The sequence below is a fragment of the Schistocerca piceifrons genome, chromosome 2, assembly GCF_021461385.2.
Source record: "Schistocerca piceifrons isolate TAMUIC-IGC-003096 chromosome 2, iqSchPice1.1, whole genome shotgun sequence".
In the NCBI taxonomy this organism is placed as follows: Eukaryota; Metazoa; Arthropoda; class Insecta; order Orthoptera; family Acrididae; genus Schistocerca; species Schistocerca piceifrons.
In genome coordinates this window covers 188,348,764-188,371,287 of record NC_060139.1, presented here as the reverse complement: position 1 = coordinate 188,371,287, position 22,524 = coordinate 188,348,764, and the positions used below count along the sequence as shown (strand labels likewise).

Below are 22,524 nucleotides of genomic sequence, written 5' to 3'. Positions count from 1 at the left end.
ATAACTGCTTTTCTTATTTTGATATCTTTTTGATCTACTTTGTCAGGAAGTCAGTGATCAGGTATATGTTTGCATATGAACAATGACAATGAAATCTAAAATTGCTGAAGTTGTGTAATTGGCACAGTTTTCAGGTGAACAGCTGGTTCATGAACTTCAAATGATTATAATAGATAATAAAGTTAAAATGGATAAGCATTGAATCAATATTAAATATATTTATGTACTATGCACATACCTTATAATTGAGCATATCAAAGACATCACAAAATTTGGAAAAAAATTGATACTAATTTTTGGGGGAACAAACACACAACAGTTGGAAAGGATCCATCTGCTTTGTTAGACTGGGAATTTTGATTAACAATGATGTTTGACATTCATGATCAGCTGGTGAGTTATCTGTGTTTGCAATGATTTATAATGCAGTGTAGGTCTAGTTGAATCATTATTTAGGCACCACAGTAGGCTGTTGATTGATAGATTCTGATCCAAATATCATTCCTTGATGTGTCTTAGTGAAGTGACACACACACACACACACACACACACACACACACACACTGCCGTAAGTCCAATGGCAGATTCTGTGCAAATTATCGATATTCTGGCAGAGTTTAACATGATCAGTCTATGTTGAGTGTTTGGAATAAGATTCAATTTTTATATGCTATTGACAAAGCAGCTTTACTGTATGATTAAATGATGATGGCGTCCTCTTGGGTAAAATATTCCGGAGGTAAAATAGTCCCCCATTTGTATCTCCGGGTGGGGACTACTCAAGAGGACGTTGTTATCAGGAGAAAGAAAACTGGTGTTCTACGGATTGGAGCGTGGAATGTCAGATCCCTTAATCGGGCAGGTAGGTTAGAAAATTTAAAAAGGGAAATGGATAGGTTAAAGTTAGACATAGTGGGAATTAGTGAAGTTCGGTGGCAGGAGTAACAAGACTTTTGGTCAGGTGAATACAGGGTTATAAATACAAAATCAAATAGGGGTAATGCAGGAGTAGGTTTAATAATGAATAAAAAAAATAGGAATACGGGTAAGCTACTACAAACAGCATAGTGAACCCATTATTGTGGCCAAGATAGACACGAAGCCCACACCTACTACAGTAGTACAAGTTTATATGCCAACTAGCTCTGCAGATGATGAAGAAATTGATGAAATGTATGATAAGATAAAAGAAATTATTCAGGTAGTAAAGGGAGACGAAAATTTAATAGTCATGGGTGACTGGAATTCAAGCGTAGGAAAAGGGAGGGAAGGAAACATAGTAGGTGAATATGGACTGAGGCTAAGAAATGAAATAGGAAGCCGCCTGGTAGAATTTTACGCAGAGCATAACTTAATCATAGCTAACACTTGGTTTAAGAATCATGATAGAAGGTTGTATACATGGAAGAACCCTGGAGATACTAAAAGGTATCAGATAGATTATATAATGGTAAGACAGAGATTTAGGAACCAGGTTTTAAATTGTAAGACATTTCCAGGGGGAGATGTGGACTCTGACCACAATCTATTGGTTATGAGCTGTAGATTAAAACTGAAGAAACTGCAAAAAGGTGGGAATTTTAGGAGATGGGACATGGATAAACTGAAAGAACCAGAGGTTGTACAGAGTTTCAGGGAGAACATAAGGGAACGATTGACAGGAATGGGGGAAAGAAATACAGTAGAAGAAGAATGGGTAGTTTTGAGGGATGAAATAGTGAAGGCAGAGGATCAAATAGATAAAAAGTCGAGGGCTAGTAGAAACCCTTGGGTAACAGAAGAAATATTGAATTTAATTGCTGAAAGGAGAAAATACAAAAATTCAGTAAATGAAGCAGTCAAAAAGGAATACAAACGTCTCAAAACTGAGATCGACAGGAAGTGCAAAATGGCTAAGCAAGCATGGCTAGAGGACAAATGTAAGAATGTAGAGGCTTATCTCACTAGAGGTAAGATGGATACTGCCTACAGGAAAATTAAAGAGACCTTTGGAGAAAGGAGAACCACTTGTATGAATACCAAGGGCTCAGATGGAAACCAAGATCTAAGCAAAGAAGGGAAAGCAGAAAGGTGGAAGGAGTATATAGAGGGTCTATACAAGGGCGATGTACTTGAGGACAGTGTTATGGAAATGGAAGAGGATATAGATGAAGATGAAATGGGAGATACGATACTGCGTGAAGAGTTTGACAGAGCACTGAAAGACCTGAGTCGAAACAAGGCCCCCGGAGTGGACAACATTCCATTAGAACTACTGACAGCCTTGGGAGAGCCAGGCCTGACAAAACTTTACCATCTGGTGAGCAAGATGTATGAGACAGGCGAAATACCCTCAGACTTCAGGAAGAATATAATAATTCCAATCCCAAAGAAAGCAGGTGTTGACAGATGTGAAATAGAGGCCGACCTCGGGGAAGATCAGTTTGGATTCCATAGAGGTGTTGGAACACGTGAGGCAGTACTGACCCTATGACTTATCTTACAAGGGAACCTCCCCATCGCACCCCCCTCAGATTTAGTTATAAGTTGGCACTGTGGATAGGCCTTGAGAAACTGAACACAGATCAATGGAGAAAACAGGAAGAAGTTTTGTCGAACTATGAAAAAAATAAGCAAAATATACTAATTGAGTACTCGATGTGTAACATTAGCCACATCAAGGACATTGTGAACCGAGGAGCGTCATAGTCTCGTAGTAAGCGTAAGCGAATGGGGTACTAGAGGACCTCGGTTCAAGTCTTCCCTCGAGTAAAAATTTTAACTTTTTTATTTTCTAGCAATTGACATGTGTCAATTACCAAAGTTCAGGCACTCACACAATCAACTTCGCTCTCGAAAATTCCAGTTCAGATTTGCTTGGACATATGCAGGATTTGACGGTCTACACACGGAAAAAATTGGAAAACGTTAAAAACATATGTTTTGACAGAGCACAGGGAAAACTGTGTGACTGTGAAACTGTTGCATTCATTTGTTGCAGTTTATGTGACAAACTGGTACGTTTTCATCACTTTTTTGGGAGTTATTATCACATCCACAAGAAAACCTAAATCAGGCAAGGTAGAAGAATCTTTTTACCCATTCGCCAAGTGTACAGGTTAGGTGGGTCGACAACATATTCCTGTCATGTGACGCACATGCCGTCACCAGTGTTGTATAGAATATATCAGACGTGTTTTCCTGTGGAGGAATCGGTTGACCTTTGACCTTGCGATCAAATGTTTTCGGTTCCCATTGGAGAGGAACGTACTTTCGTCTACTAATCGCACGGTTTTGCGGTGCGGTCGCAAAACACAGACACCAAACTTATTACTGTGAACAGAGACGTCAATGAACGAACTGACAGGTCATAACTTTGCGAAAATAAATAAAGTAAAATTTTTACCCGAGGGAAAACTTGAACCAAGGACATCTCGTTTCGCGATTGTTCACGCTAACCACGGGACCACGGCGCTCCTGAGCTGACACTATGCTCGATGTCGCTTATCTTGCACATGGACTACTCAGTTTGTGTATTTTACTTATTTTTTCTGTAGTTCCACACAACTTCTTCCTGTTTTCTCGATTGCTCTGTGTTCAGTTTTTCAAGGCCTGTCCACTGTGCCAACTTATAACTAAATCTGAGGGGGGTGGGATGGGGAGGTTCCCTTGTTAGAAAATAGATTAAGGGAAGGCAAACCTACGTTTCTAGCATTTGTAGACTTAGAGAAGGCTTTTGACAATGTTGACTGGAATACTCTCTTTCAAACTCTAAAGGTGGCAGGGGTAAAATACAGGGAGCGAAAGGCTATTTACAATTTGTACAGAAACCAGATGGCAGTTTTAAGAGTCGAGGGGCATGAAAGGGAAGCAATGGTTGGGAAGGGAGTGAGACAGGGTTGTAGCCTATCCCGATGTTATTCAATCTGTATATTGAGCAAGCAATAAAGGAAACAAAAGAAAAGTTCGGAGTAGGTATTAAAATCCATGGAGAAGAAGTAAAAACTTTGAGGTTCGCTGATGACATTGTAATTCTGTCAGAGACAGCAAAGGACTTGGAAGAGCAGTTGAACGGAATGGACAGTGTCTTGAAAGGAGGATATAAGATGAACATCAACAAAAGCAAAACGAGGATAATGGAATGTAGCCGATTTAAGTTGGGTGATGCTGAGGGAATTAGATTAGGAAATGGCACACTTGAAGTAGTAAAGGAGTTTTGCTATTTGGGGAGCAAAATGACTGATGATGGTCGAAGTAGAGAGGATATAAAATGTAGACTGGCAATGGCAAGGAAAGCGTTTCTGAAGAAGAAAAATTTATTAACATCGAGTATAGATTTAAATGTCAGGAAGTCGTTTCTGAAAGTATTTGTTTGGAGTGTAGCCATGTATGGAAGTGAAACATGGACGATAAATAGTTTAGACAAGAAGAGAATAGAAGCTTTCGAGATGTGGTGCTACAGAAGAATGCTGAAGATTAGATGGGTAGATCACATAACTAATGAGGAGGTATTGAATAGAATTGGGGAGAAGAGGAGCTTGTGGCACAACTTGACAAGAAGAAGGGATCGGTTGGTAGGACATGTTCTGAGTCATCAAGGGATCAACAATTTAGTATTGGAGGGCAGCGTGGAGGGTAAAAATCGTAGAGGGAGACCAAGAGATGAATACACTAAGCAGATTCAGAAGGATGTAGGTTGCAGTAAGTACTGAGAGATGAAGAAACTTGCACAGGATAGAGTAGCATGGAGAGCTGCATCAAACCAGTCTCAGGACTGAAGACCACAACAACAACATTGACAAAGGACGTGCATGACCGTGAACACTCAGGACCACATAAAAATATGCTAAGGCTATAAATTGCTCATCCCAAAAACAGTGGCATGAGCCATTTGCATGTAAAACAGTTTGTGTTACCTTGAGAGAAATGTGGAATGATCACTAATTTGAAGTCTAAGACAGGACCTGTGTTAACACGAAGAAACAAAATATTGATATAACGGGGCCAAAAAATACACTCATTTTGATGTTGTGACTTATTTCTATATTCCCTGCTCCTTAAAATAGTTACACTACCTGAACAACAAACTTTCTATAATTACAGTCTTCAGACTGCAGGTATGAGGTTTCAGTGATGGGATCAAAGGATAGTGGAATAGAACAATATGCACTTCTGACTAATGGCACTTTTTCACTTTCAATATCACTTCTACATTCGCGCAGTCCTATGTATTGGTGTGGCATTTGGAATTAGACTGTTTGAATACAGAAGTGATCTGTGGCTTTAGTTAGATGTTCATATTGTTCTGTGACGCTTCACTTTGTCCACTTCATTGAAAACCCACACCTGTTGTTTGAAGACTGAAAAGCTGTGCAACACTATTGGGTCAACAGTAAAAGTTTCTTGTTCATATTGTGTAATTATTTTAAGTAGAGGGAAATGCAGTAATAGGTCACTGCATTAAAATAAATGTTTTTAGCTCTGTTATATTGATATTTTGTTTCATTTTACCAAAGTTCTCCTTGAATGGGAGATGATTCAAATGTCTCTCATGGTAAGATGTGCAGTTCTGCATATGAATGGTTCATACCACTCTTTGTGGGGTCTATTTTGTAAGCTTATACTTCCCTTGTGAGATATAGTATTTAACAGTAAATACCAAATCTTCATTTAACTGCTCTTTCATCTACCAGGATTGATTGTACAATTTATTTTGTTCCAAGTATGAGACACATAATGGTACAATTTATTTTGTTCCAAGTATGAGACACATAATGCTACTTTTGTCCTTTTCTTGCAGTGCTGTGCTATTCTAGTTGTGATGCGTGTAACCTCATATGGTACCATGACAGCCAGTCACAAATCACTGTGTGGAATATATTTGGTTGCATCAAAATGAGGGCGCTGTTTGGCTGTTGAGAGTGTGGGAAAATATGTTGTTTGTAAAAGGTGACGATGTGATGGTCTTTAGTCAGAAGACAGGTTTGATGCAACTGTTCATGCTTGTCTATTCCGCACAGGCCTCATCATATATGAATAACTACTGCAACCTATATTCATTTGAAACTTCTTACTGTTTTCATGCCTAGGTCTCCCTTGACAATTTTTGTCCTCCACATTTCTGTCCATTACCAAATTGACTATTCTTTCGATGCCTCAATTTGTATCCTATCAACCGATCACTTCTTTTAGTCAAGTTACCGTAAATTACTGTACTCCTCATTTCAGTTCAGTATTCCTTACTGGTTATTTGATCCAGCCATCTAATATCCATCATTCTTCTGTAGTACCACATTTCAAAAGCTTTTATTCTCTTCTTGTCTGACCAGCTTTTCGTCCCAGTTTTGCTTGCATACAAGGCTGCTCTCCAGTCAAATACCTTCAGAAAATGCTTTGTGGTGTTTATATTTGATGATAACAAACTTCCCTTTTTCAGAAACACTTTCCTTGCTGATGCTGGTATGCATTTTATATCCTCTTTACTTGGGACATCATCATTTATTTTGCTGCCCAAATCTCTAAACCCATCTTTTACTTTTAGTGTATCATTTGATAACGTAATTCCTTCAAAATTGTCTGATTTGATGTGATTACATTGCATTAGCATTATTTTACTTTTGATGATGTTTGCATTACAATCTCTTTTGAAGATACTATCCATTCCATTCAGTTGTTCATCCAAGCCCATTACCATCTCTGACAGAACAGTGTCATCAGTAAACCTTAAAGATTTTATTTCTTCTGCATGAACTTAGACGCCCTTTCCAGTTTTCTCCTTGGTTTCCTTTATTGCTTGCTCAGTGTACAGATTGAGCAACATTGGAGATGTGCTACAACCGTGTCTCAGTTGCATCTAAACTACTGCTTTCCTTACATGTCGTTTGACAGGTTTCTGTACAAGTTTTAAACAGACTTTTTGCTCTATGCATTTTTTCCATGTTGCCTTCAACATTGCAAAGAGTATAGACTAGTCAACATTGTCGAAAGCCTTTTCCAAATCTACAAATGCTCTAAACATTGATTAGCCTTTCTTCAACATATCTTCTGAGATAAGACATAGCCTTAATATTACCTCTCATGTTCCTACAGTTCTCTCGAACCCAAACTGATCTTCCCCAAGGTCAACTTCTACTGGTTTTCCCTTTCTTCTGTAAGTATTAAGTGCCAATACTTTCCAACCATGACTAGCTAAACTGATGATTCGGTGGTATTCACACCTATTAGCACCTCTCTTATTTGGAATTGAAATTATTACCTTCTTCCTAAAGTTTGAGAGTATTTCGACTCTCTCGGACATCTCTCACACCAGTGGAAATAATTTCATCGCATCTGGCTCTGCCAAGGATCTCAGTAATTTTGAGTGAATGTCATCTAATCCAGGGGTACTGCTTCCATCTAGGTCTTTTAGTGTTCTGTCAAATTCTTCTTGAAGTTTCCATATCCCCTGTTTGATCTTCACCTACTCTCCTCCTCCTCCTCTTTCTGGAATATTGCCTTCAAGTTTGAATCCATTATAAACTGCTCTGCTCTGTGGTGACAGCCGTAGCCCCTACCATGAGAAAGGGTTGCTGACTTCGTGGCAGCACACAGATGGCCATGATATTGAGCCCCTACATCTGAAATGCTCATCGTCATGTGAGAGAACTGGACAGGAGATGGGGAGTTATAGCCTGTATGTAAACTGAAAAGCGAGCTGCACTTGTGGTTTTTTAATTTGTCTTTCCCAGAGGAATGCTGCAGCTGGTGTACAGGACAACTAAGAATCAATTTCCCTTGTAGCATTGAGAAAAGAATGAAGGTCCTTACATAGATTCTGTTCATATACCTTTCTTCTCTTGGGCTGTCAGTTTCCACGTTGCAGGAGATGGGAAAAATCACAGTTAACTAAAAATAGTGTTTCAATGGTATGAAATTTATGTTTATTGTTAAATGAAATGAGTTAAGAACAAATATTAAATTTGTTACCACAGATAAGTATTGAAGGGTTGTGTTCTGAGGGTGTAACATGGTGGAAGAGTGGGTGTGGAGAAAAGTAAGGCCTTTTTTGTAGGAAATTTAATTTGATATTTTCAAGAAGAACATAAAAAAATGACCTTTAAATGCACCCCCCGTAGCCCCACCGCTATGCTCACATCCCAACGATCACGATTTTTGATATGTATTCATTACAGTCCTCCCTACCAGTGTATAAAAATTTGCAACCACATGTTTTTTCCTCCTAACTTTCCTTGTTAGCTGTTTTGCATTTTCTGTTAATCTCATAATCTTATTTTTTAGACACCTGTCTTTCCTTTTACTTGTTTCATATGCTGATGTTGTATATGTATTTTCACACATCGTATATGTATTTTCACGTATTGTCTTTTGGGTATCTTTAAAATTATAACCTCTACAAGCATTGCTGAGACCCCAATAACAATAGATAACAATGTATATGTTGCGGACTGTGCGAAGACCAAGATGCAAAACTTTGATATTTGCATGTGTTGACTTAAGAAATCAGAAGGTACTTCAATGCTGAAATCAGCACTTGGGAGGTTTTTATATGGTACAGCAGTACAGCCTTTGATTTACATGGTTAAGATTTTTAAATCTTCCACCTCAAGAGCAGTTGATGTGACCTGTATACTTTGTTTAAGGGGAAAAAATTGGCACACCTACATTTGTGTCGGCATCTTTCAGTAGCCAGTGGCATATAATTTATTTGGGGTCTCCCCATGTAAGGATTACTATGAATCCCTTCCAAATGTTGTATATCACAACTGTTACACCTGTATATGTCTTCCATTCCTCTATTGATGGTAATATACCGTATATAATCATTATACACATTGTGCCTTGCAGCTGGCTTGAATCTGAGCAACTTTATCATGACTGAAAGTCGACATGAACTTGTTGGAAAGCAGAAGTTCCACGATTCCTGCTTTCATATTTAGTTAGGATTGGGTGATTCTGATGTATTTTGATGGTTTGTGCAAAACATCATGTAATAGTTCGGTGTAATTACTAATATCCTCTGTTATCTGCTTTGGCCGTGTGGTTCTAGGTGCTACAGTCTGGAGCCGAGTGACCGCTACAGTCGCAGGTTCGAATCCTGCCTCGGGCATGGATGTATGTAATGTCCTTAAGTTAGTTAGGTTTAATTAGTTCTAAGTTCTAGGCGACTGATGACCTCAGAAGTTAAGTCGGATAGTGCTCAGAGCCATTTGAACCATTTTTTTGTTATCTGCTTGCATATCTTTTACGGCCTTTCCTGTTTCATAATAAGTTTTGTGCATGCCCCAAGTCTGGCTGCCCCTCCAAGGACAAGTGTTTCAAGTAATTAATCATTTACCATGATTTAGCTTCACATAGCTTTGTGTCTATGTATCTTGTGCAAAAGTACATGATTCTGCACGTCCAAGTCGTAATCTTTGTATGTAGAAATCCTTATAATTTTTGTTACTTGCCAGAACCATTGTACTTTTGAAGCATTTCTTGCCCATTTTTGTTTTTTGTGAACAACAGTCCACAGGTAAAAATAAGTTTGTATTAGTACTGTTGCCAGAAATGTATTAGTGTGGATTGTGATTTCAGAAACAATTACATGCGACATCAGATTAGTGCAATATTCATTTTTTGTTCTGCAGCGACCTGATCTTAAATTGGTGTTGATGAGTGCAACATTGAATGCCGAGTCATTTTCTCGGTACTTCGACAACTGTCCTCTCATAAACATCCCGGGATTCACTTATCCTGTTCAGGAACTTTACCTGGAAGATGTGCTGCAGATTACTGAGTAAGACATTGTAGCTTTTTCTTCTTTTCGTGTTTCGTTTTAGTTTCGGTTATACTGACGTTAACCACAGGTTGGAGTTAAGGTTTTACAATAGCTGGAAAACTTTTGCAGGTTCACTATGCCAATATGTAATGACTCAGAAAGACGCTATTTCAGGTGTATCGCAACAGCGAGAAAGAGGCATAAGAGGGAAGAATATGAGAACTGGATAGCACCATATATCAGGTCAGAATTTACAAATTTTAAACAGTACATAATTTGTTTTATTGAAATATCTTACATTTTAAAGAGTCTCACTTATTTTGTAAAGCAGATTGATGTTGAAGTGTGTAATAATTACATGTTTCATTGCTATGTAAGTTTTACATTGGTTCTCCTATTATGATGTTACTCAGTTTTTTTGTGTCACCCCAGCCTCTCAGATGGCTGTAACAGTTAATGGCTGGAATTGATTTATAACAATTTTCAGTGTTGTAAAATTACAAGGAGACAGAATTGCAGACCACTACTTATCTTCAGGAAGAACAATACTAAGTACTGGTAAGCTGGGGTAAATCCAGTCAAACACAGGAGCTTTTTTTAAAGGGTCTGTTTACTTCAGCAATGTCAGAATACAAATTTGAAGTGTTAACTGTACAGCCTGATTCATGTTTTAATTTATTGTTAATTCATAATTGCCCTTACTGTAATTGTTGATTACCTTCACCTCACAACGTGGGGTGAATGTGACCAATAGTTTATTTTGTATGCAAAATAAATGAATGCACTATTTCCAGTATAGTGGATCCAGCTATTTGAATTAAAAAAAAAGTATTAGTGTACTTTCAACATCATATTACATTTTATATCCCAAACATTTTTCATAGATGCATTACATTCCAACAAAACTGCTGTAAAAACACTCACAGTCAAGAAAGTTGAGGAACAAATTTCAATTCCAGTAGTTCTATGACACTGACAAATATTTACAACTGAAACAAATAAGCTAATGTACGTTCCACGGGTCCCAAGTGGAATGATGATCATTTTTTTAATGAACACTATATGAAAGAATAATTTTACAAACACTACTGCACTGAATTTAAAATTTAAAAAAAGTTTTTTTTTTATGAGGTAATAAACATGTAATAGAACTACTACAATACTTATTTACAATGAACATATTACTGCACTGAAATGTTGCAGAAGCTAGATTGTACTTACACACACACACACACACACACACACACACACACACACACACACTTATTTACAATGAACACATTACTGCACTGAAATGATGCAGAATATATATCTCAAACAATGGAAAATCCAGATGGAATGTAACAATCTGAGGAATCCTTCCTAAAAACCCAGAATCCTAAACCCCTCACCTGATTCAGATTCATTAATGACATCTTTGCTATCTGGATTGAAGGTGAGGACGCCTTATGCACATTCCAGAACCTCAACAACTTCTCCCCCATTTGCTTCACCTGGTCCTACGCAACCCAACAAGCCACCTTCCTAGATGTTGACCTCCGCCTCGGAGATGGCCACATCAGTACCTCCATCCATATGAAACCTACTAACCACCAGCAGTACCTCCACTTCGACAGCTGCCACCCGTTTCATACCAAGAAGGCCCTTCCGTACAACCTAGCTACGCGTGGTCATCGCATCTGCAGTGACGAGCAGTCCCTCTCTAAATATACCGAGGGTCTCACTGAAGCCTTCACTGATCGTAATTATCCTCCCATCCTAGTACAAAAACAAATTTCCCCTGACTTATCTTTCCAGTCACCCACCACCTCCCAAAGTCCCACAGTCCAGTGACAGAGGAGCATTCCCCTCGTAACTCAGTACCATCTGGGACTGGAGCAACTGAATTACATTCTCCGCCAGGGTTTCGATTACCTCTCGTTGTGCCCTGAAATGAAAAATGCCCTACCCACTATCCTTCCCACCCCTCCTACCGTGGTATTCTGCCATCCACCGAACCTACACAATATACTCGTCCATCCTTATGCTACCCCTGCTCCCAATCCCTTACCTCATAGCTCATACCCCTGTAATAGACCTAGATGCAAGACCTGTCCCATACATCCTCCTACCACCACCTACTCCAGTGTGGTCACTAACATTACCTAACACATCAAAGGCAGGGCTACCTGTGAAACCAGTCATGTGATGTACAAGCTAAGCTGCAACCACTGCGCTGCATTCTATGTAGGCATGACAACTAACAAGCTGTCTGTCCGCATGAATGGCCACCAACAAACTGTGGCCAAAAAACAAGTGGATCACCCTGTAGTTGAATACCCTGCCAAACATGATACCCCTCATCTCAATGATTGCTTCACAGCCTGTGCCATACGGATCCTTCCCACCAACACCAGCTTTTCTGAATTGCGCAGGTGGGAACTTTCCCTGCAATATGTCCTACATTCCTGTAACCCTCCCGGCCTCAACCTTCGTTAGTCACTGTCCTCACCCATCCAGCCCCCTCCCTGTTCCCATTCCAGCACTACACAGCCGTCATTTCACCGCCACACCCAGTATTTTAATTTCTTTTATTTTTATTTTTATTTCTCTCCTTTCCGCTACTTACCCCCTCCCCCTCTGCACCTTCTCACCTACCCTCCATCTAAACTGCAACACTTCACTGTCCACCACTCCCACCATACTATCCCTCCCCCTCCCCACCCCAGCCTCCTCCTTACCCCCACCCAGTCGCAACTCCCATCATGCACTAGTGCTGATGCTCACAGTGTAGTTTCAGCTCTCTGAGACTGCAGGTGTGTGTGCAAGTTTCGCTTGCGCGCGCGCGCGCGCGTGTGTGTGTGTGTGTGTGTGTGTGTGTGTGTGTGTGTGTGTGTGTGTGTGTGTGTGTGTGTGTCTACTGCTGACAAAGGCCTTAATTGTGTGAATCTTTTTATTGTGCCTATCGTGGCTCAGCATCTCCCATATTGCACACAAATCAATTGGTCCTACTGAGAAATTCATCAATAGAGTAGAAGGAATTGGCCTCCAATAAATCCTTTAGGCTTCTCTTAAACTGGATTTCATTGGTTGTTAAATTTTTTATGGCTGCTGGCGAGTTATTGAAAATGTGTGTTCCTGAATAATGCACACCTTTTTGTACAAGAGTAAGTGACTTTAAATCCCTGTGAACATTATTCGTATTTTTAGTATTGATTCCATGAATTGAGCTGTCGGTTTGAAAAAGTGATATATTTTTAATGACAAATTTAATTAAGGAATAAATATATTGGGTAAGCAGTAGTTAGTATCCCTAAACAGGCTTCTACAGGATGTTCTAGAGTTCACACCGCCAGGTGACTACAGGCCGATCAGCATACTACCTGCAATATCTAAAGCCCTAGAATACATCGTCCATGAACAGCTGACGGATTACCTCAAAACTTATAACATCCATGACAAATATCAGTCAGGCTTTCGAAAGCACCATAGTACAGCAACTCCATTAATCAAAGTAACTGATGACATTAAACATGCTATGGACAGACATGAAGCTACCATCCTAACACTGCTTGACTTTAGCAAGGCTTTTGATACAGTTGACTTTGATATATTACTAATTAAAATGAAACAGCTGAATTTCTCAAACAGCGCAATACATTGGTTCGACAGCTACCTCAAAAACAGAAGTCAACAAGTCATTTGTGGGTCGGAAAAGTCATCATGGAAAAACGTGCGCTCTGGAGTTCCCCAAGGCTCCGTCCTCGGTCCATTACTCTTCTCACTGTACATTAATGATATTTCTTCAGTGATTCACTCCTGCAACTGCCATCTATATGCCGACGACATCCAACTGTACGTAAGTACAAGCCCCAAGAACATTGCTGACGCAGTAGCGAGTATGAACGCAGGTCTTTGCTCTGTTTCTCAATGGGCACAGAACCTAGGTCTGAAACTAAACCCCAAGAAATCCCAGGTCATACTTATATCTCATCCAAAGTTAATCAGCCGGTACTTTCGCGAAACAGTCCCTCGAATACTCTTCAATGGTACCCAACTACCATACCAGAAAACAGTAAAAGACCTTGGAATAATCTTGGATGAGCACCTAAACTGGGAAGAACAAACAGCCACAGCTTGCCGGAAATCGCTCTCCTCCCTACATGCAATTCAAAAATTTAGAAAACTATTTCCAACCCATGTTAAACAAAAATTAGTCCAAACACTAGTCTTGCCTAATCTTTACTACTGTGATGTAGTTCAACACGGTACAAATAGTGAAAATTCGAGATGCCTCGAGCTAATGATGAATGCTTGCGTTAGATACGTGTGCAATATACGATTGTATGATCATATCAGTCCTTCATACTCCCAGCTAGGTTGGATACGCCCACATAAGGCACGCGATCTCCACACGATGTGCTTACTTCATCGATTTCTTATCCGCTGGTACCCGCAATACTTATCTTCTCACATTAAACACCTATCATCACTCCACACCGCAATACCAGATCAAATACGTCTAGCATCTTGGCTGTACCTTTACATAACACAAAATCTTTCTCCGTGTCATTCTCCATCTCAGCCATACGACTATGGAACGCACTCCCCTGTGATCTGCGTCTTATCCAGAACCACTCAACATTCAAGAGGGAACTCAAAACTTACATATTTGGGGCGGTATAGTCACCATTGTTGTGCCCCTCTCATCTCTTTCTTTCTCCTCTCCATCATAGCTTCGAACTTTACCATTCTATTTCTCTTCCTCTAACCTATCTACCTCTTCTATATCTCTTTCACCCCATTCTATCGTCTTATGTCTCTGCTCACTATTATTATTATTATTATTATTCTTGATTGTTATAATTATTTTTTGATTGTTATAATTATCATTGTACTACTGTTGTAATCTCTATTTACTTTTCTTTAACATTAATACTGTAGAACACGTTATATGTCCTTAATGTTCTGTAGAAACTTAATGTTCAATCTGAGTGTGCCTGGTTAGGTGTAAGAGAGGGCCTGAAGGCCCTAATCTTGCCAGGTAAAATAAATGCATAAATAAATAAATAAATAACTCTTACTGCACGTTTTTGTGTCCAGAAAACTTTAGCTTGGCTTGATGAATTACCCCAAAAAATAATCCCATACGACATTATGGAATGAAAGTAAGCATAGTATGCCAGCTTTTTCATTTTTATATCCCCAATGTCTGATACAATTTGCATTGAAAATAGAGATTTGTTAAGATGCTTCAGCAGTTCTGTGGTGTGCTCCTCCTAGTTGAATTTATTATCAAGCTGTAATCCCAAGAATTTAACACTGTCCATTTCTTCTATCTGTTTGTCATTTTATGTTAGGCATATACTCGTGGGACACCCCTTAGAAGTTCTGAACTGCATATAGTGTATTTTTTCAAAGTTAAGTGACAAAGAATTGGCTGGGAGCCAGTGATTAATATCCACAAATATTTTATTAGCCGATCTTTCTGAGAGTACACTTGATTTGCTATTTATTGCAATGCTTGTATCATTGGCAAACAAAACAAACTTGGGATTTGGTAATGTTACTGATGAAAGGTCATTGATATATACAAGAAAGAGTAAGGGCCCTAAAATGGAACCTTGTGGGACCCTACATGTAATTAGTTCCCAGTTGGATGATGTCTGATAGCTTAATACATGTCTCTTGCCTAATAACACCCTTTGTTTCCTGCCAGAGATATAAGATGTGAACCATTTTGCAGCATTTCCTGTTACACCATAATATTCTAATTTACTAAAAAGGATATTGTGATTTACACAGTAAAATGCCTTTGACAGATCACAAAAATACCAGTTGCCTGCAATTTTTTGTGTAATGAATTTAGCACATTTTCACTGTAAATGTAGATAGCCTTGTCAATATCAGAACCCTTTAGAAATCTGTACTGCAGCTTTGACAGTATGTTATTTGAGATAAGATGGTAATAAAGCCGATTGTACATTGCTTTTTCTAAAATTTTTGAGAATGCTGGTGAAAGTGAAATTGGGCAGAAATTTGATGCTATTTTTGTATCCCTTCTTAAACAGTGGTTTAACTTCAGCGTATTTCAACCATTCAGGAAATATTCCACTGATAAACGACTGGTTACACAGATAGCTTAATATGTTACTTAACTCAGAATCACATTCTTTAATTAACTTCGTTGATATTTCATCATACCCACTAGATGTTTTTGATTTTAAAGATGTTATGATGGAAATTATTTCTGCTGGGGTAGTGAGGGTCAAATTCATATTATGGAAGTTACTTGAAATGTCTGGTCTGAGGTATTCAATAGCAGCATCTACAGAACCATTCAACCCCATCTTTTCAGTAACAGTTATAAAATGTTTGTTGAAAAGTTCTGTAACACTATACACATCTCTTAATGCTATTTGTCCCTCTTCATGTCTGGTTCTACCAGTCTCCTCCTTCACTATATCCCATATTGTCTTTATTTTGTTATCTGATATGACTATCTTTTCCTTTAATATATTTGCTTTGATGTTTGTATTACAGTCTTTAATATTTTGCGGTATTTCTTGTAATGTGCTATAGCATCAACATCAGAACTGTTTTGGATTGACATATACAGTTATTTTTTTGTTTTACAAGATACCCCTATTCCTTGAGTAATCCATGGCTTCTTTGTAGACTTTGCTCTAACCTTGGTTAGTTTTGGGGAAAAACAGTGTTCAAATAAAGTAAGCAATTTATTAGCAAAAGTGTTATATTTTCCATTCATGCCATGAGCACTCTAAACATCAGTCCAGTGAATGTCCCTGAGGAATGTCCTAAAATAATCAATTTTTGGCTTATTGATTACCCTCTTGAGCTCAGATTTAACAGATTTTATATCCTGTTCAGTATTAACATTTAACAAAAGGAACTGCATGTCATGGTCTGAAAGGCCATTGACTATTGGTTTTGTAATATAATTTTGTTCATTGGACTTTTCTATAAAGATATTATCAGTGGCTGTTTGTGAGCAATTGGCTACCCTAGTGGGGAACTTTACAGTGGAATTAAGTTGAATGATAGTATTACTAACTCAAATAAGTTCTTATTCGGAGAGTCTGTAAGGAAATCTACATTGAAATCACCAGCAACCACTATTTCTTTGTTTTTGGTTACGAAATGGGCCAGTACAGCTTCAATGTGGTTTATGAACAGATTCAAGTTACCTGCAGGTGCTCGATATACACTTAATATTATGAAGGATTGTTTGTGAAATTCTGCTTCTTTTGCACATGCTTCCATATGCAGTTCTAAGCAAAATTTATGAATGTCTATGTTCTTAAATTTATGACAGTTCCTGCTGAATGTGGCAACTCCTCCTTTCTCCATTTCTGCTCTACAAAAGTGAGATGCTAACCTAAACCCTGTAAGACTTAAAAGTTCTATACTTGTGGTCACATTATGTTCAGAGAGGCAGATTATGTCAGCTGGCTTTGAGGACTCTGATTCATCTATGCAGATAATTAATTCATTAATTTTATTTCTCAGTCGTCGAATATTTTGATGCAATAAAGATAGCTGACATTTCACATTGACTGAGTTAAAATTGGGTAGAGTTGAAATATCTGCTGATAGTTGAAAATACTTAACCAATAGCTGTCTATCCTGATTTAATAAGCTAGAATTATGTTTTTTGGTTCCTTTCTCGAACTGAAGGTTTGTCTCAGTCCTAGCCTCTCTTAAAATTTGGTTTCTTTCTGTCCTCCCTACCTTAAAAAAGGGTCTTTTCTGAACCCTATAACCACTGGTATTTTATCACTCATGACAGTGAATCCCCCCTTTAACTTTCCTGCTATTTTCCCAGCCAGTTTACCCTTTCATTTCCTGTGAGGTGAAGGCCATGCCTAGTATAATCCCACCTATTGAGAGAATCAACAGGAACCACACCAATGTGTGACCCTGCACCTGACATAAGCAGCCGTTCCAACTCCAAATTAACTCTCTTGACAGACGAGTTCAAATGAGGTAGGTCATGGCGCCCAAGAATAGATACAAACTCAACACTAGTATGCTTCAATGCTGATGCGATCTTGGCCAGGTCACACTCTACACTGTACCCAGGATCTCTGTCAATACTATTACATGGCCCACCCACTATAACCACGGTGTCTTCCTTAGTGGAATCTTTGCAAAGTGATCCTAAATCCTCTGTCACCTGCTCCAGACCAGCACTAGGTTTAAAAAAATTGGTGACCTGGTATTCTGATCCTAGTTTATCCCGCAAAAGTTGGCCAACACCTCTTCCATGGGAACTACCTAACAACACTACTTTCTTTCTCTTTACTGATTTCCCTACATTCTTACTTTTCAATTTGCTGCTGAAAGTTTGTTGTGCCCTGTCTACATCTGCATCTGCTTGAGGCTCACCAGTTTCTAACTGAAGCAACAGGTCAAATCTATTTTCTACATTCACCACGAAGCTGTCAGACAAAGTTCTGGGCCTGTTCCTCCTGTTGCCTGTTGCCACTTCCCACCTCTCTGTACCCTTCTCCCTCCTTAACCTGTCAAGATCTCCCCTGGCCTTGTGTAACTCAGCCTGAAGGGCGGCAATTTTCCCCCTCCTGTTTTAGTGTCTTCCTGTCTCTGCTACATATCCTACAAAACCACTGATGAGTCTCATTTACTTTCCATATTCCCACGCCACTACAGTCCCCACATGGAAGCAACTACAGCACCCGTCACACCAAAGCCCCGACCTAACATTTCTACGGCAAGTCAAGCACTTTTCACTCATGATAAATGTAATGGTTTATTAAGAATAAGTCAGTTAAATTACAGATAAACACGAAAATATGATTCCACAAGTTTGGTCTATACGGAACTGTGTGTAAACGAAAACAACAGTGCAAAGTTTCTGAAACGACAACTTAAACTTTACGCTACTTTCCGGAAATGTGAGTTAAATAGTGAAGAGGTAAGCTACAGTTAAATTGCTTAAGAGAGCAAAGGACAACTAAACGAAATTCTACAGTTTTGCTGCGGCAAAAAGTAAACAGAAAATACGACTGTAGATCTTTTCGCATTTTCTGCTATATTACGTAAAAAAAAAAAAAAAACCTTTAATGGTATGCATAAAAGGCACACTAATACAACTGTTTACCACATAATCAGTACTAAACTATATGTTTTTATAATCTAAAATAACTTATCTTTACGAGAACACCAAAACTCGCACTAGTCGCCTGGTTGCAGGGGTTATGTCATTTCATAAGTTGTTATGCCAATAAAAGAACTTGAATCTTCTTTTCATGGATAATTTCATGTGACAAAATCACTTCTATTGGATTCTTGGCCATTCTTCTCCTTGTCCTCTGCTTCATTTTCATTTGACTTGTGCTGTTCTACATCACTGTTAGATGTTCTGGGGATAGGATCACTAGATAGAGAATCCCTGCTTTCAGCATTGTCACTATAATTTTCTTTGAAGTCCCTAACAGCAATACCTTCTCCTGCAGTTAACGCTGAGTGCTTTGCTTGATGTTTCGTTCCTTTTGTCTCATTAGAGCAAACCTGTTTCAATTGCAGTTTGAAAGCTAGTGTCCAAGAAAGGTGAGTCGACATCATTTACCTGTTTCTTTTGTGATCCGTGAAATGACTATCCGGCCAGAAAGGAAAAATCACTGCTTTTCTTAACCCAGATATAATATTAAACTTAGAAGTGATAGCTATCTTTTCAAAAGCTCCTTTCAGCAAGCTATGAAATTAAAATTTTGCTACTACCTGTCTACTCTTCCTTTTCCAGTCATCTAGTTCATTTCTCCATGCAACTTTCAGAGGTTTAAGAAAGACCACATGCAGTACCTGATGCAAATGAATAGAGTTATGTGGTAGAAGCACAAACCGAATATCATATTGCTGGCACAGTGTAATCACATTATGTGACAGATGACTCGAGAGATTATCATCAATAATAATTTTTGGCCCCTCTAAATGCCGGGCATAAGGCAGGAAAATTTGAATACATTAAGATTGAAGCATTTTTAGTTCAAACCATCTACTCTGATTCCTATTATGATCTTCACAAGTTAAACCACCTTCAGTCCAACTATTGTAGAGACATTTTGCCTTATAAACTGCGTGCTATAGCAAGAACAAATACGATTTATGGAACATAGTGCTTTATAGAGCAAACCATAAGATACAATTAAGTGCAGGTTGTGCTTAGCTCTGAACACATGGTCTGAGCAATAGGAATACAGGGTACAGAAATGGCCGAGCTCTCATTTACAGTCACCTAAATAATGTTGTTTCTTTAGTGGCTCACCAGAGATCGGCAGGGGATTGACCCAGTTGGCATCTATAAATGGGCTGTATGGATGCATGATCTCTGAAATCGCGTGCGTCATCTGTGAAGGTACATCACTCCATCTTTCTATGGGGTGGGAAAACCGCATGCATACATAGAAACACTAGGTACAGGAAAAATGCGTGGGACAGAAAAACCGCATGGTACAAAAAAACCTCATGGAAAGAAACAAAAAGCATTGGTACTGTGAAAAAAAATGCAATGATCTCACAAGACGCTGAGAATACAAGTCACAATAATGTCTCTGAAGTCCATTTCATTGTGTGACAACGACAGTTGCTACAACTTGTGGTGGGAAGTCACTGGTGAGTAGGGGTGGAAGGCATGAGGGCACGGTTTGGCATGCCTGCCCCCCTCTTGTGGGGGCCATAGAGCAGGACCAGGGACAGTTTCTCCATAGCGACGTCCTTGTTGAGGTCAGTGGTCAGCACCGGAGGCGTCAGAAGGAGCATCGGAGACGATAGCCACACAGGACCCAGCAAAGTAGGTGCGGGGGTGGCTGTTGTGGCATCAGGTGCAGTGGCGCTGCACCATCAACAGCATTTGAGGAGTGGGGCGGAGGCAGGAACCCCAGGCAGCGATCTGCCAGGCAGGGACCCTCACTGCAGTGCAAACCGCACTGTCTGTGACACAGGAATAGGCATCAGCGGAGTCGGGTGGGGGAGGTGGTGGCCCCTTTGAGAAAGACCCTGCCATGCACGACCGTAGCTGGTCAAAGTGATGGGTTGTCCACCTGTCAGGAGTGTGGACAACACACAGGTGCCAGCCCTGGCAACTCTCGATGACCACAGGAATGCAGTTTGGCTGGCGGCCGAAACCGTGAGTCAGACAGCCGCACCTGACTGGAACTACACTCCTGGAAATTGAAATAAGAACACCGTGAATTCATTGTCCCAGGAAGGGGAAACTTTATTGACACTTTCCTGGGGTCAGATACATCACATGATCACACTGACAGAACCACAGGCACATAGACACAGGCAACAGAGCGTGCACAATGTCGGCACTAGTACAGTGTATATCCACCTTTCGCAGCAATGCAGGCTGCTATTCTCCCATGGAGACGATCGTAGAGATGCTGGATGTAGTCCTGTGGAACGGCTTGCCATGCCATTTCCACCTGGCGCCTCAGTTGGACCAGCGTTCGTGCTGGACGTGCAGACCGCGTGAGACGACGCTTCATCCAGTCCCATACATGCTCAATGTGGGACAGATCCGGAGATCTTGCTGGCCAGGGTAGTTGACTTACACCTTCTAGAGCACGTTGGGTGGCACGGGATACATGCGGACGTGCATTGTCCTGTTGGAACAGCAAGTTCCCTTGCCGGTCTAGGAATGGTAGAACGATGGGTTCGATGACGGTTTGGATGTACCGTTCACTATTCAGTGTCCCCTCGACAATCACCAGTGGTGTACGGCCAGTGTGGGAGATCGCTCCCCACACCATGATGCCGGGTGTTGGCCCTGTGTGCCTCGGTCGTATGCAGTCCTGATTGTGGCGCTCACCTGCACGGCGCCAAACACGCATATGACCATCATTGGCACCAAGGCAGAAGCGACTCTCATCGCTGAAGACGACACGTCTCCATTCGTCCCTCCATTCACACCTGTCGCGACTCCACTGGAGGCGGGCTGCACGATGTAGGGCGTGAGCGGAAGACGGCCTAACGGTGTGCGAGACCGTAGCCCAGCTTCATGGAGACGGTTGCGAATGGTCCTCGCCGATACCCCAGGAGCAACAGTGTCCCTAATTTGCTGGGAAGTGGCGGTGCGGTCCCCTACGGCACTGCGTAGGATCCTACGGTCTTGGCGTGCATCCGTGCGTCGCTGCGGTCCGGTCCCAGGTTGACGGGCACGTGCACCTTCCGCCGACCACTGGCGACAACATCGATGTACTGTGGAGACCTCACGCCTCACGTGTTGAGCAATTCGGCGGTACGTCCACCCGGCCTCCCGCATGCCCACTATACTCCCTCGCTCAAAGTCCGTCAACTGCACATACGGTTCACGTCCACGCTGTCGCGGCATGCTATCAGTGTTAAAGACTGCGATGGAGCTCCTTATGCCACGGCAAACTGGCTGACACTGACGGCGGCGGTGCACAAATGCTGCGCAGCTAGCGCCATTCGACGGCCAACACCGCGGTTCCTGGTGTGTCCGCTGTGCCGTGCGTGTGATCATTGCTTGTACAGCCCTCTCGCAGTGTCCGGAGCAAGTATGGTGGGTCTGACACACCGGTGTCAATGTGTTCTTTTTTCCATTTCCAGGAGTGTATTAAGGAGCCAGTGACACAGGCAGATGCAACAAGTGAAGGAGGGTCCATGCTTAGTGTTCGTTTAGCAGCTCCACTGGGCTTTTTTCTCCCACTGAGTGAGACGGTATGAACTCGAAAAAGAGTGTTCAGCCTGAACATTAGTATCTACATCTACATCTACATGATTACTCTGCAATTCACATT

General features: G+C 40.5%; 1 protein-coding gene across 4 annotated transcripts in view; it reads left to right on the top strand.

Moving 5' to 3' along the window:
* The window catches only part of LOC124776718 (ATP-dependent DNA/RNA helicase DHX36-like), a 239,928-nt gene that overhangs the window by 100,003 nt on the left and 117,401 nt on the right, over positions 1-22,524 (top strand). For 3 of the 4 annotated variants that reach the window (XM_047251834.1, XM_047251832.1, XM_047251835.1), the window contains exons 8-9: positions 9,609-9,757; positions 9,869-9,982. In XM_047251834.1, coding sequence (XP_047107790.1) covers positions 9,609-9,757; positions 9,869-9,982 — 263 coding nt within the window. The remainder of the gene's footprint in view (positions 1-9,608; positions 9,758-9,868; positions 9,983-22,524) is intronic. The other variant, XM_047251833.1, reaches the window with a different exon arrangement.